The sequence below is a fragment of the Rhododendron vialii genome, chromosome 13a (assembly GCF_030253575.1).
Source record: "Rhododendron vialii isolate Sample 1 chromosome 13a, ASM3025357v1".
NCBI lineage: Eukaryota > Viridiplantae > Streptophyta > Magnoliopsida > Ericales > Ericaceae > Rhododendron > Rhododendron vialii.
Genome location: NC_080569.1, coordinates 29392502 through 29405737, shown reverse-complemented (window position 1 = coordinate 29405737; position 13236 = coordinate 29392502). Strand labels below are relative to the sequence as shown.

Sequence of the window (13236 nt, the reverse complement as noted above, 5' to 3'; positions counted from 1 at the left end):
TTGAGTAAGAATCTTAACTCAAACTCAAATTTGAGTAAAAATCACCCAAAATCCTTCTCCACCTCTTACACGAACCTATACTAAATTTGAGTTTTACTCAAATTAAAACTCAAATTTGATTAGACTCAAACTCTTACTCAATTTTTTAAAGGCAAATTTCACACCTTTAATTTTACAATATTGCCATTAATGAAATTTTTACTCAAATTTGTGCATATTTGTGCTTGAGATTGAGTTTACCCATTAGAATACATAATACCAAATGAAGTTTTTATTCATATTTTTACTCAAATTTGAGTAAGGGCGTGGAGATGCTCTTTAGGGCAGCAAATAGTGTTTCGTTTATTTTGAAGCGCAAAATGTGCGACTTACACGAAACTGTAGGGGGATACAGTGTAATTCCCCCAAAGTAAGCACAAACCATGGCAAAATTTCGACCCAGAATAAGATTGGAGTGAGAACACAACTCGCGGATCAAAAAAAAGAACACAACTCCTCTTAAAATACCCGAGCTTGTCATCAATTCATGTAGCTGTAATCATCAATCAGACTACAAAAAAAATGGCCAAAAAAGCCTCCAAGTCTCGAAGAAAACCTGCTTCAGCTTCTGCCAAAAACCCTGCAAATGGGTAAGACAAAAACCCTTCTGTTTCAGCTTGTTTTTGTTTTTTTTTTTCCCTCTTCGACGATTCCGTTAATTCGCACTTTTTTTTTTCCAAGAAAATTAAGCGGGGAATACTTTTTCAGGAAACTCGTGGTGAAAATGAAACCGACGGAGAAGACGAAGAAGCAAAGGAGACCCACGTCAGCTAATGATAAACCCAAAACGACGCCGAAGAAGAAGGCAGCGAAAGTGGACGCCAAGAAACCCAAGAAACCCCCGACTGCTTTCTTCTACTTCTTGTACGTTTGTATTTAGTTTTTTTTTTTTCACCTCAGTTTATATTTTCTTTCTTTAATGTTTTATTAATTTTTGTTTTATTTAGTGCTTGTGTTTATCATTGCGGGAATGATATATACTAAATTTGCATCTGGCCTTTAATCGGACTCCTCGGTCGGTGCAAAAAATGCTGAATTTGCAAATTTTTTTGGGACGAGGATACCTGCAATACATGAACTGGGTGAGCCCAATAAGATGGATTTTGATGGAATTTAAATGCAACTTGTGGGTTTTATGGGATGGTGGTGATTCTGGGATGTCCCCTTTTAGGATTTAGATATATGCAATGTGTTCAGGTGAAGTAGAATTGAAATTTTTGGGATCCCGTGACGTGTTCGTGTCAGCACAAGGAAGGAACTGCCTTTTCTATATGGATGTAAGTCATGCTTGCTGAACCAAAAGTATGATTGAGTATTGTATGAACCATTGTCTAACCAGCCTTCTCTAGAACCTAAGGCCACTTTGGTGAGTTTTGTTGGTAAGCTAACTTATCCGAAAATCCTGGAAATGTTATCCTACATTTGGTTGGTTGAATCGGCTACAGGCCCTACCTAACTTTAGTAGCTACACCCACCCACCCCTATAGTCTAGCTTATTGTTCAGCTCCAGCGGGGGCTATCTCAGCTGGTTAGCAATTAGGAAAGAAATTTTCTCCCTGTAAACTAAAAGAATAAACCTTCCAGTCCTGTGCATATTTATTCAACAATTTTAGTTTTTCTTTACAAGTACTAGGTTGTGTCTACTCTTTCAATCTTGACGGTTGAATAAGAACATGAAATTATAAGTTTGAGCTAGCTGCTATGGTGAAATCTGTAGATGCGCTGCTCTTAGGAAGCAGTGCCAGACCATCTAGGTTAGAGTCTGAGAGGAGGCATGCCATCTGCTAAAGATAGAATAGTGATTTAAATTTACGATCTATCCCATAATTAAGGATTCCTTCTCTCTTTTCCCCCTTCACACTTTACAACATTTGTGTCTTTGGTGTACTTTGGGAGATATTCTGCACCCAGGATTTGAGCTTGTGGTTGGGTGAATATTGCGGGCCGGCAGATTTGTTGGTCGACATTCGTTCTAACTTGATAAAGCTAATCGCGGCCTGCAGTAGGATAGAGAACCTAGATCAAACAAATGAACAAAGCTTTTATCTGGATTAGCTGGGTCTGACTGCATCTTGGATGGATATTCTATTAATCAAGGGATAGGGGTGATCTCCTTTTGATTAAGGTTTCGTGGTTGAAATAGGCACTATTCTAGAGCCATTAACTATATCCAATGAGTAAGTGTGAAATGAAGAACAAAAAGAAGAAGAAAGACAAGAAGAGAAAGGAAAAGCCCTATGAATCGCTGGTGCAACTCCTTGGGACTAATGACATAGGTTAAGCCCGCACTATGCATCACGTAGAGCTTTCAAAATTTAAGTTAATGGATCGAATAAAAAGATTACATAAGTAGAAAGAAAGACAAGAAGAGAAAGGAAAAGCCCTATGAATCGCTAGTGCAACTCCGTAGGACTAATGACATAGGTTAAGTCTGCACTATGCATCACGTAGAGCTTTCAAAACTTAAGTTAATGGATCGAGTAAAATGATTACATAAGTAAAGCATTGAGCATTCTACTTCTTGTTATAGGTTGCCAATTCAATTATACTTGGATTGTGATTTCAAAATAGTAATATATGGGCATTTAACCTTTTAGAATGCTCTTTACATCACATATACTATAACTCATGGTTAGCAAAACTAGAATCTGCCAAGCTATTAGACATCCTTACCCTAATAAACCATATTCTAGCAGCATTCCAGCTTAAATCAACACACTTGCTTTTATTCTCCCCATACTTCAAATCTGCTAAGGCAAGAAGCCTTGGTAATCTTCTGCGTCGAATTGTAATCCCCTTAATATTTTGCTCTATGCATTGCCTGCATCATGCAGATTGTAATAGGTTAGCACTCTTTATACATTTTCTCTTTGTATTTTGTCAACTAGGGGTGGACATATATAATGTGAGTGTACTTTGAATAGTTATTATCTCCTTATCTACCAAATTCTCCCCAAAAATATCATAGTGAATTTGAGCGCGCGCGCACAACCCCCCCCCCCGGATGATGATGACCGTAAATTTCACCTCTTTGGCACTCCCCATTCTGCACGTTCAGTTGTAATTTCCTCCAACCCTCCAATGTTCAATTAGTTATTTTTTTTTTGGGCATTTTTGTTATTGCAAGTATTCGTTTGGTGCAAGTGTCATGAAAAGTATGTCGGAATATAATCAAGTTGTCCAGAGGGTGTAAGAGAGTGATAGACAAATACAAAGTAAATGACCTGTTCTCCTTTGCTTCAATAAGTTTCTGTTGCGTACCCTTTCAAACTTAGAACAAGTCTAATGGCACTAACTTGATTTGTGAGATTATTCTTTTCCCATATATTAAACTTGACTCATAGCAGAAATAATCAGGGGCTATGTTGCCAGAAAACGATAATACGTAGGTACCAAGGAGAAGATAGGCCTTTAGGGAAAAAGAACAGGAACCTTCCTATTGATTTGCATATTACAATGCATGTGTAGCGGTCCCATAGTTTTTTTTTTTTTCCCGATTACTTCAATTAAAATATAGAGAGATCATAACTTCGTAAGAGAAAATGTAAAAAAACTTGGTCAAAATACTCCTATGGTCAAAATACTCCCGTCGAAATAATATGTTATTTCGATGTATGTTTATTGTTGGGAAAAAGTAAATTCCAGTATTATTATTATTATGTAATATGTTTAGAAACCAATCCTTATCGTACCATGATTTAGGGCATGTGGCGTCATAGTTATTGATACCGTTCCGTACCCGTTGGTACCGGCCGGTACGTACCGTTTTGACTCAAAACCGGTACCCTAACCCCCCAATTCCGTTCCGGACCAAATACCGGTCGGTACGGGAAATACTGGCCGAGATAAGGTTACCGGAAATTTCAGCCGAAATTTTGCAGAGCCTTTTTTTTTGCCTCGGTATTTTTTTTATTTGTTTTCTGCCACGGTATCCTTTTTCTGGTCAAAAAAAAAAAAAAAAAACGTTTCTCTAAGTTATCTCTTAACCCCAATTTTTATTTGTTTTCTGCCACGGTATCCTTTTTCTGGTAATAAAAAAAAAAAAAACGTTTCTCTGGGTTATCTCTTAACCCCAATTTTTTTTTTAGCAAAACGTGGGCTTAACCATAGTACGTACGTGAGGCTCAAAATCCCGGATTTGCACCTCCCCTGTGCGCGAATAACCCGTGACGCGCACCCGGTTAATTGGTTTCTGAATCAGTTTTTCCAAATTGCCTTCGGCCATGGCCCATTTTCCCAAGCGTGTGAGACCTCTCCTTGGGTCCTCATTCACAAGTCCACTAATGTGCAAAGTCATTTAAGATGAAAAAGAGTTTTGTAACTAGGCAATGTGGGACAAGATGTAAACGCATAGGTATTTTATGATGAATTGCATGGTATGGGGGATTTTTTTGAATTATAATTATATATAATTATTATATATATTGTAGTTGCGGTAAATCCGAAACGCTACCCGGTATCTGACCGGTACCGGTACGTACCGTACCAGTAGAAAAACCGGTACCTTGTCCGGTACGGTATTCAGAACATTGTGTGGCGTAACACCTTCCCATTTCTATTCCTCATACAAGAACGAGCCGTGTTCTAGGTAAACCTTAATCAAGGGCTTTTACAATTGAAAAATTTTCAGCTACATTCTGGCTACTTTGTTGATGTTTTGTGATTTAATTAAGGGAGGTTCTTGTACTTGAGGAATAGAGTGCCATTCAACCTGGTGCAGAAGGGGATATTCTCAACCTGGTGCAGAAGGGGATATTCTTCTCTAAGGAAAGCGCTTCACATGAGACTCGATGCATATTTTTTTCTGTTCTCTTAATTTCGTAATGAAGCTATTATTATTGTTATTTGTCTCCTGTTATTATGGTTGTCTTACATAAATTTCAATGGATAGATTTTACGGTTTATTGCTGAACTGTTGTCCCTAGGGAAAGAAAGGAATTGCATTCCAAAAAACAGTCCACAAGCAAAGTACATGCTCAACTTCTTGTTATATCGCCTGTTATATGGGAAAGCTGCATGTTTCTCAAGTTCCATTACCCGTACCTAACTGAGTAATATCTTTGTTTGCAAGGGAGGATTTTCGTAAAGAATTCCAAGAACAGAATCCTGATGTCAAGTCAATGCGTGATGTATGTAGGAGAATAATCGGATAACTTGGTCTGTTTTTGGTTCTCCCTGTTTCACCTTTTGATCTATATATATATTTTTCTCTGTGGTTCTTCCATGCTTCAGATTGGCAAAGCTTGTGGAGAGAAGTGGAAAACAATGACATATGAGGTTTGTGTGTCAGCTGTAGTCAGAGTTCTCTTTGATAAGACCTAGCCTGCAATGAACATAATTGTCAATGGTTATGTCCTGTTTTTGTTTTTCGAAAAGGTGCAATTGATCATTTGATTTTGCTTGAACTGTGCAAAAAATGCTTGGATGTGGCCCTCTGGGTACCTTTCAAGTAATTGGGCACAAGCAAGTATAATTTAAATTTGTTTGCAGTGCATGCCATTGGTCACTTATCAATCTCCCCATTCGTTTTAAACTGTCCTTGGAAAGCTCTCAATTGATGAAGTAACCTATACGTGGATTTAAATCCATTCCCATTTGAGACTATTGAGATTACTATTAATGTGCTGAAGAGAAATAGTTTATGGGGTGATCATCCTCTAGTTATGAATCGGTGTTTAGACGGTAGCTTCTTGTGTTGGTGGTCGGTTTAGTGCATGAGTTCCTCTTATCAGTGCCCGTTTCTTAGTGCAGAGGTAGACTACTCCCCAGCTTCTATATTTTCTAAAGTCTCTTTGAAATAGGTAAAAAAGTTCATTCAGTGGTATCCGGAAGTGACAATTATACTCTACAAACTCCTTCCGATCGCATTGTTCAGAATAAACAAGACTGACATTTTTTTTATTAGAAAATATGAATTTTTTATTTTTTTTGAAATGTTCAGAATAAAGAAGACTGACAAACTAATGCGATCGGAAGGAGTTTATGTTTTCCTGGGTCAGATAACCTGCAATGGTTTGTGCCAAGGATTCAGGGTCATTTTTTTTTTTTAACAGCTGCCATGTTTATTAGTAATATGAAGGTGACTTGATACAGTTGCGGCTATGGTAGTTGTGAAAAAGGTGTTCGCGCATCAACATTTAGCTAGTGAATGATAGAGGATTCCAACGTTTTGAAACTGGCTGTAACAGGAGAAGGTTCAGTACTATGATATAGCCACAGAGAAACGAGCGGAGTTTGATAGAGCGACGACAGAGTATAACAGAAGGAAGGTAAGCTTCTTTTTACATCTTCTTGAGTTCCTTGGAACATTTACAGCGGATGATTTTGCATTGTACTTTTTTAGAGTGTTGTTTATTGTCCCTTTTAAAAATAAAATAAAAATCTTATCGATTACCCAAATATTGCAGGAAAGCGGAGAGGGTCATCAAAGTGAGGATTCGGAATTCGATGATTAGGTATGCTCGGATTATTTGGATCAGGAAGGAATTTCAATAGGAAATTAGGGATAGTTGGAACTCTGGAAATCAGCTGTGTGTCAGTTCCTTGTTCTTGTAGTGTAAACCATTGGAACTCCACATTTCTATCCTCTCTATGTATATCTTTTGGTAATGGCATTTGATGTGATCCATTATATTTAGGGGCTTTTTTTGTTATGGAAATATCTATTCTATCTGGAAAGGGAGACCTTTGGTAGGAACACTATTTTGAGGGCGGCTCACACTTTTGAGTTCCCAAAATACCCAATAAAAACCATTTTTTCCCACTCCTACGGCTTTCTGATTCCGATAACTGCTATGGGTAAATATGAGAAAACAACTATGGTGTAGATTGATAATCTATATATCTCTAGAAAAAGAAAAGATCCGGCTTTTCTCTTTATTTCATAATTGAGGTTATCTACCTGAATAATTAGTTTCCTCATGGAAGAAAATATTTATACCATCGAGGATCTTCTAATAATCATAAAGGATACTCTTAACCAACTGCCTTCCGTTACCGAATTTTACAAGATTCCCATACCATTATCATTTTTTCCTCTTGGCAACATTATGAAACCAAAGCTTATTTCTCCTATTCTTCCCGTGAATATACATGCCTGTAGTGTAAAAAATTGCACACACATTGTGTGTGCCACGATCGCCTCTACTCGAATGGAGTCGATGTACAACACACAAGCACAATTTAAAGTGGAGTGTTGCTATATGTACCGATTGGGGGGAGGGATTTCGTACCGACGGCCACCGGTGGGCCGTCTCCGGCCACCGGACGGCCGATCCGAGCCGTCCAAAAATTCTAAAAAACAAAACCGAGGGGCCCTTAACGGGAATCAACGGCATCCGAGGTGTGTAGGGTACTTGATCCAAGCATCCCTTTTTCGTGTATATACACGTATATACATATACACACGAAAAGGGGTGCTCGGATCAAGCACCCTACACACCTCGGATGCCATTGATTCCCGCGTAGGTCCCCTTGGTTTTTTTTTTTAGAATTTTTGGACGGCTCGAATCGGCCGTCCGGTGGCCGGAGACGGCCCGCCGGTGGCCGTCGGTACGAAATCCCTCCCCCAAAATCGGTACCTCTATCATTTCTGGGGTGCAACTTTCACCCTTATGCACAGCGTAAAAAATCAAGCTGCTGCTCCTGCTTTACTGGCCTACATTATTTAGCAGTCCTTTTTTCGCAAATTTTTTTGGCTTTATTAAGCCTTCGGTACAATTTGGACGCAATTTGGACCTTTGGGCACTTTGTTAAAAAAAAAAAGTCCATTAAAGATGAAAAAAATGTGCTTTTGCATGACTGAAACATGTCTTCGCTTAAGCACTTAGGGACCTCAAGGATTCAAGGTACAGGAATTGCATAATATCCAAGACCAATGCCATCTTTGGGAAGGGTAAGGGACCTTAAGGAAGAAGGATTTTCCAAGTGCTAGAACCCTACAATCGCGCAACGAAATTCCATAACCCTCCGAGTAAACTTGCACATCATAACACACACGTGTTTAGAAAAAACCAAAATTGGTGATTCACATGATGACTATTAAATAGGTGAATCAAAATATTCGAGGGTCTAGGATCGATACCCATACAAGGATTACAGTCTCAATGCTTTCTCTTCAACTACAGTTTGTCTATCAGATGAGATGCCTAATGAATCGGCAATACTTCGAACCTCTGCAATCATGGCAACTACATCATTGAGCTTGTTTATTGCTGAGCCTACACCCTGCATTCACAAGCAAACACTGACATTAGTAATTCACTTCACAATTCCTGCAGGCTGTAACTAATGACCTCAGAACAAAACTGGTTCTTTCAAGTTTCGAGGATACAAAAACCCGTCCCACATTAACAGTTTCGGGTTACATACCACTCCAGCAGCCCCTGCCGTGATGGCCATTGGTGCTGTAACTGCACTCAGTCCAGATGAACACATGACGGGGATCTTGACGGCTCTAGAAATAGAATATGCTGATGCTAGCGTCGGTGTTGCCTGGAGTACCGATGAGGTGAAACATATATGTTAACCAACACATTAGAAATCAATCCCAGAAGTGACATTAAGTTGGAACTTATGGTATTATCTCCATTTTCTTCATTTTGGTTTTGCTCTTCGTTTATCATGTTTGCAAAAATAAAAGAATCAAAAGTTCGAAATCGCTCAACATTTTCTTATGGTTTCCTTATTTTGGTGCTAAAACAGTTATCGGTGGACAGAAATCTGTACGCACAACTGCTTTTTCTTGCAAACAGGTACTTGTTTTATGAGTTGAATTGCAAAGAGAGTCAATAAAGCTCCATATGAGGACAGAGGAAATCCAAAATACAAAGGAAAACTCAGAACCTATAGTTTTCAAGAAACGCACGTGACACAAAGAGGTTTTGTAACTCACATCAGCTGCTGAATCCCCAAGCGTTTTGAAAATTCCACCTCACCAATTTTCTCAGTAGCTAAACAATAAGTGAGCACCCAGTCTAATCAAACAAGCCAATGCAGATGCTGTGGAGCTTTCGTTTTAATTTCTATTCTCATCCTCCACTTATCGCAACTAAACAATGCATCAATAATTTTACTCAAGCATAGATATATATGTACATTGCAGAGATGTAGGCGCATATACTATTTATCTCACCTTCTCAATTAAACCCAGAACGCCAGCATTTGTGGCATTAGAGCATTTCCCTCCTTCCGTTTGGATGATATCTACGCCTTCCTGTTCCAACTGTTCTGCTAGCTTGATCTGTTAATCACCAAGAATTCCATCAAACGAACAGAACTAACTTGAATTTTAACACTTGGTAAAATTGGTAAAATTTCTGCTCGTGACCTGGTCCGGGAGGCTTAGAGTGTGTGGCACAGTGACTGATAGTGTCACAGATGGAAGGATCCTCCTAGTCTCCTTTGTTAGATTTAGTATCTGAAGAGAATAATCAACATAGTAAGAAGAGAGAACATAGTTTCTCTTTGAATGGTTTGAACTCGATCTGAATGAACTCGCTTATAATTTGTGTTACTTGAAAGAGAAAAGGCTCTGAAATCTACAGACAGATGGGACAACAGTCTAAAGAAAGATGGGACAGTCATAATATGTTCAGCACCACCCACATGTGATAAGGATAATCCCACAGGACGTTGCCGAAAATCAAGTCACAACAGAATCTTTTCGTCTACCAATCATAGTTTCCTTTCCATTAGTCTTCTTCCCAATATATCAGTTCCCTAGTTCATATGTGTATTGATGGCACTGTCCCGTATTCTCACCCTTGCCCACGGCCCACTAATTTTAAAGTCTTCGACTAGGTTGGTTGAGCTAATCTAGTCTGACATACAAATTCAGCTGAAAAAACTTACAAGATAAGTGGTTGATAATTTGTTTTTGATACCTGCTCCGGAGAGAAAAGCACACCCATCTCGTAAAAAGAATCATAGTTTCCAATCTCTACCTGAAAATACCATCAGATTGGCAAAAAGAAATAACAATGCATCTTGTGCTTTTCACTTGATTTATGTAGCATTAAAAAGCCAATGGGTCACAAAATGAAGAGTTGAAATGCCAAATGGCACTAGCTTAAGTTGGTGGCCTCACCATCACTGCTCCTGCTTCGACAGCAGCTGGGAATGCATCTGGAGTGACTGAAGAGACGCAAATCTGCAAGGGAGACGCAAATGATTAAACATGTTTGGAGTTGTATCAGAAAATCTCCCTCTGAAGTCTGGCAAATTTGGTGACTCTGTTGCTTATAGGGTCAGAACATTGTGGTGGCTCCACTGAAAATTCAAGTAATTCACATACTTTGTGAGGCTAATGCGTTCATCGAACTGCCAGGCCACACATTGGAGAAAGTACACCCATAAAAAATCGGAAAAGATGATCGAGTCATCGACCATATCCAAACAGCTGAATAGCAGATCCATGATATTAAAGGTCAGTGTTGAGGTGGTAGTTTTCTAGATACTTGGTAATAATAAGTTTTCTACTAGACTCTAGTAAGTTTGATAAAATTAATATAATGAGAGCTCAAACTTACGAACAAACACAACAATACAAATGAATTGACTCAATAATGTTCAACGAAAAAAATCGCAAACGGATTGCTTTTTAGAGCTATATCACAAGTACTTTTGACAAAGTTTTCTTTCCAATTAGAATTTGGAAAATGCCAACGACTGCCCTCAAGTTGTGCATAACGTGCAAAGTACTCTGAGGGTGTGTTGAAATTTTAATTGCCATAATTGGAGTATTATCCACAGCCCAGTGAATAGTGTTAGCAGGACCATAAGAACTCAATCCAGTATCACAGGAAGACAGCGAATTCTAAATAGTACTAAAGAAATCAAAGCAATAATGAATCAATGAGAGGATTTACTGGAAGAGAAGTCAAGCTAGTGGCAAGCTTCACCAACTCAGGGTCACAAGCTATATCCACATGAGTTGCTCCACCCTGTTTGATTGATGTACAAGAGACGGAAACAAATAAACACCAGTGTAGGAGGGCGAAGGCAAAAGGCATAAATGTTAGTAATTCAACAGAAAAAAGGCAAAAGTAATATGCATCAGTGTCTCTAAAAAAGGCAAAAGTAAGGAACTTGAATCTTGATGGTTGGCAATAGCTCATCCAGAAACCCAGAATTTGTAAAAAAGGTGGACTGGTTCATTCAACAACCTGTTTTCTGTACCTAACATGGATGATAAGCGATAAATGTTGGAAAACTGAAATGGCTAAATTCATCATATCAGTACATTCAGATCCTGTCATTTCAGTTATGTGCCCTTGCACAAGCGTTTGGAGCATTTTTCCGACACTAAATGGTCATTGTTCCAGGTCTAACAGAAAAAACCAAAAAATCACTTGTCATTTACAGTATATTTCTTTCCGTGTTTCCAGCCAAAGATCATACGAAAACACGATGGATTGAGTTGTCTTGGTTTTAAATGTCCTTCCACCAATAAACCACTAGATAATATACGTAATCAATGTCCATTCCAGTTTCATGTAGAGCGTGCTTCAGATTATCAAATCGTGACAACCCAAACAATTTGTGTTGGTGAGGCATTCCTCATGAAATACGGTAGGAAATCTCATTGACGTCCACAATCTTGTGTATTCCATAAACTTTTGGTGTAAATAACACCTGATGAGCCCATTAGACTATTTCTTAATTACAATCATTGAGAAGTAATAGAAGGACAACGTAAAACCAACCTTATCTGCAGCAATAACAACAGAAGCAACATTGTCTCTACAAAAATTCTGCAATCCGGTGATGATCTGCAAAGGAAACAATTTACCATAATTATAGCTAGGTAGTACCAACAATTGCAGATGCAAAGGCAACATAGACAAGGACCACTTGTAAGGGAAAAAAAACATAGATAAGGACCAGTTTATATCCGTGTAGCTTTCATGCTTAGTTTGGTATTTGAGTTTAAAAGGAAAAATAACAAAAGAAAGGAAAAGGAAACCAATATGCCTTCATATGCCTAGTGGTTCATGGCTTACTCCCAAGTGGCTAGGGTGGTCAAGAGGTTCAAGGTTAGAGTTGTGCTAGCGATGCCCTCTCAAACTTTGTCCTCCTACGAAGCCCGGCAGCGTTCCACTAGCCCTTGGTGGAGTGGTAGATGCTATGGCTCTTTGGTCCCCTGGAGTGGTCACACCCAAGGAAGGGTTGCAACACCTTTTTGCCCCCTCCCCACCTTTTGGGTACGATAAAAAACAGAAAGAAACCAGTAGGCTGTATTTATATTTCCCAAATGTAAGACAAAAAGGCTTCTCCTCAACATTTTTCGTCCTTTTCCCTCACCAAACCAATGAACCCACAAAGAAGACATTAAGGCCGCGTTTGGATTATGGATATCTGTAGTGACAAGAAAAGGAATGGGCAAAAAGGTATTTATGCGCACCTTGAGAGCTCTTCTTCCATGGAAATCATGTAAGACTGATTCTTTATTTGCTGAAAGTAAAGCCCTTGTTACAGTGTAACTAACTCTTCTCTTGAGAAATGGAAGGCGTTTTGGAAGGAAAGATCCACAAAATAGAAGATTGTTTTCACTGGGTTTCAAGAAGGGTTGAGAGTGAGTAGTGGGTGAAAGGGGTATGGAGATTGAAGAACTCATCTCTCTCTCGGAGTCTCTGCCTGTCGCCCTGTTTTTGGACCGTTGAGGGGAAGAGATAAGAGAGATTTGCAGCTAAGGATATGTTTGGCAATTATGAAAGAAAATAGTGGTTTCTGGGACACAAACGTGGGAGAAAGTATTTTACAAAAGGAAAATGGTAATCCCCGCAGCGGATACAGATCTTTCTGCGAGGATTTGTCCGTGAGCATCGTGTGAGAATTTTAATAAGAAATTGTCAACACATTATTGAAGAGATCCAACGGCTCACAGCAGTTCTTCTTTTTTCCACATCCAAACAACGCCGTTTTAGGGGATGAAAGTAACGGAGAGAAACCCCAGTCCTTTCTTCTCCGTTTCCCTCCAAGTCGTTTCTTCTCAGTTCATCCAATTTCAGTCTTACATTCCCATCAAACAAAGAAAAACAACTCAGTCTAATTCAGCCGAAAATTCGTCCAATCCAAAGTTCTTTGCATTTCTGTTTATTGATTCATCACTGTGTAGACTGGAAAAATCCACTAATGTTTTCTGTTTCATAGATTGGAAACAGAAAAAGGAGCAAACAACAGAAACCCCAACTTTAA

At 38.9% G+C, this 13236-nt stretch overlaps 2 protein-coding genes across 5 annotated transcripts; one reads left to right on the top strand and one right to left on the bottom strand.

Annotated features, from left to right (window-relative positions):
• Positions 1 to 440: 440 nt before the first annotated feature.
• On the top strand, positions 441 to 6676 carry LOC131312418 (high mobility group B protein 14). 2 transcript variants are annotated; one of them, XM_058340142.1, is made up of 6 exons: positions 441 to 629; positions 748 to 903; positions 5111 to 5168; positions 5272 to 5316; positions 6228 to 6308; positions 6447 to 6676. In XM_058340142.1, exons 1-6 carry the CDS (start codon positions 562 to 564, stop codon positions 6492 to 6494), a joined length of 456 nt encoding a protein of 151 aa, XP_058196125.1. In that variant the 5' UTR covers positions 441 to 561; the 3' UTR covers positions 6495 to 6676. The 2 variants fall into 2 exon arrangements, with proteins under 2 accessions (XP_058196125.1, XP_058196124.1); XM_058340141.1 differs by having other exon boundaries at positions 490 to 629; positions 721 to 903.
• Positions 2842 to 12845, bottom strand: LOC131312417 (uncharacterized protein ycf23-like). 3 transcript variants are annotated; one of them, XM_058340139.1, is made up of 10 exons: positions 12443 to 12845; positions 11745 to 11810; positions 10908 to 10982; positions 10127 to 10189; positions 9924 to 9983; positions 9368 to 9457; positions 9173 to 9280; positions 8410 to 8532; positions 8123 to 8265; positions 2842 to 2860 (listed from the first exon to the last, which is right to left on the bottom strand). In XM_058340139.1, exons 1-9 carry the CDS (start codon positions 12653 to 12655, stop codon positions 8134 to 8136), a joined length of 930 nt encoding a protein of 309 aa, XP_058196122.1. In that variant the 5' UTR covers positions 12656 to 12845; the 3' UTR covers positions 2842 to 2860; positions 8123 to 8133. The 3 variants fall into 3 exon arrangements, with proteins under 3 accessions (XP_058196122.1, XP_058196123.1, XP_058196121.1); XM_058340140.1 differs by lacking the exon at positions 2842 to 2860 and adding an exon at positions 7814 to 7976; XM_058340138.1 differs by lacking the exon at positions 2842 to 2860 and having other exon boundaries at positions 8041 to 8265.
• Positions 12846 to 13236: the final 391 nt, after the last annotated feature.

Bases quoted from the DNA above. Each gene is read 5' to 3' on its own strand.
- LOC131312418 (XM_058340141.1), top strand. From the start codon at position 562: ATGGCCAAAAAAGCCTCCAAGTCTCGAAGAAAACCTGCTTCAGCTTCT. The intron at 904-5,110 runs GTACGTTTGTAT...TTTGTTTGCAAG, and splicing joins ACTGCTTTCTTCTACTTCTT to GGAGGATTTTCGTAAAGAAT. The intron at 6,309-6,446 runs GTAAGCTTCTTT...CAAATATTGCAG, and splicing joins CAGAGTATAACAGAAGGAAG to GAAAGCGGAGAGGGTCATCA.
- LOC131312417 (XM_058340139.1), bottom strand. From the start codon at position 12,655: ATGAGTTCTTCAATCTCCATACCCCTTTCACCCACTACTCACTCTCAA. The intron at 11,811-12,442 runs GTGCGCATAAAT...TTTCCTTTGCAG, and splicing joins ATGGAAGAAGAGCTCTCAAG to ATCATCACCGGATTGCAGAA. The intron at 9,281-9,367 runs GTCACGAGCAGA...GGTGATTAACAG, and splicing joins CTCTAAGCCTCCCGGACCAG to ATCAAGCTAGCAGAACAGTT.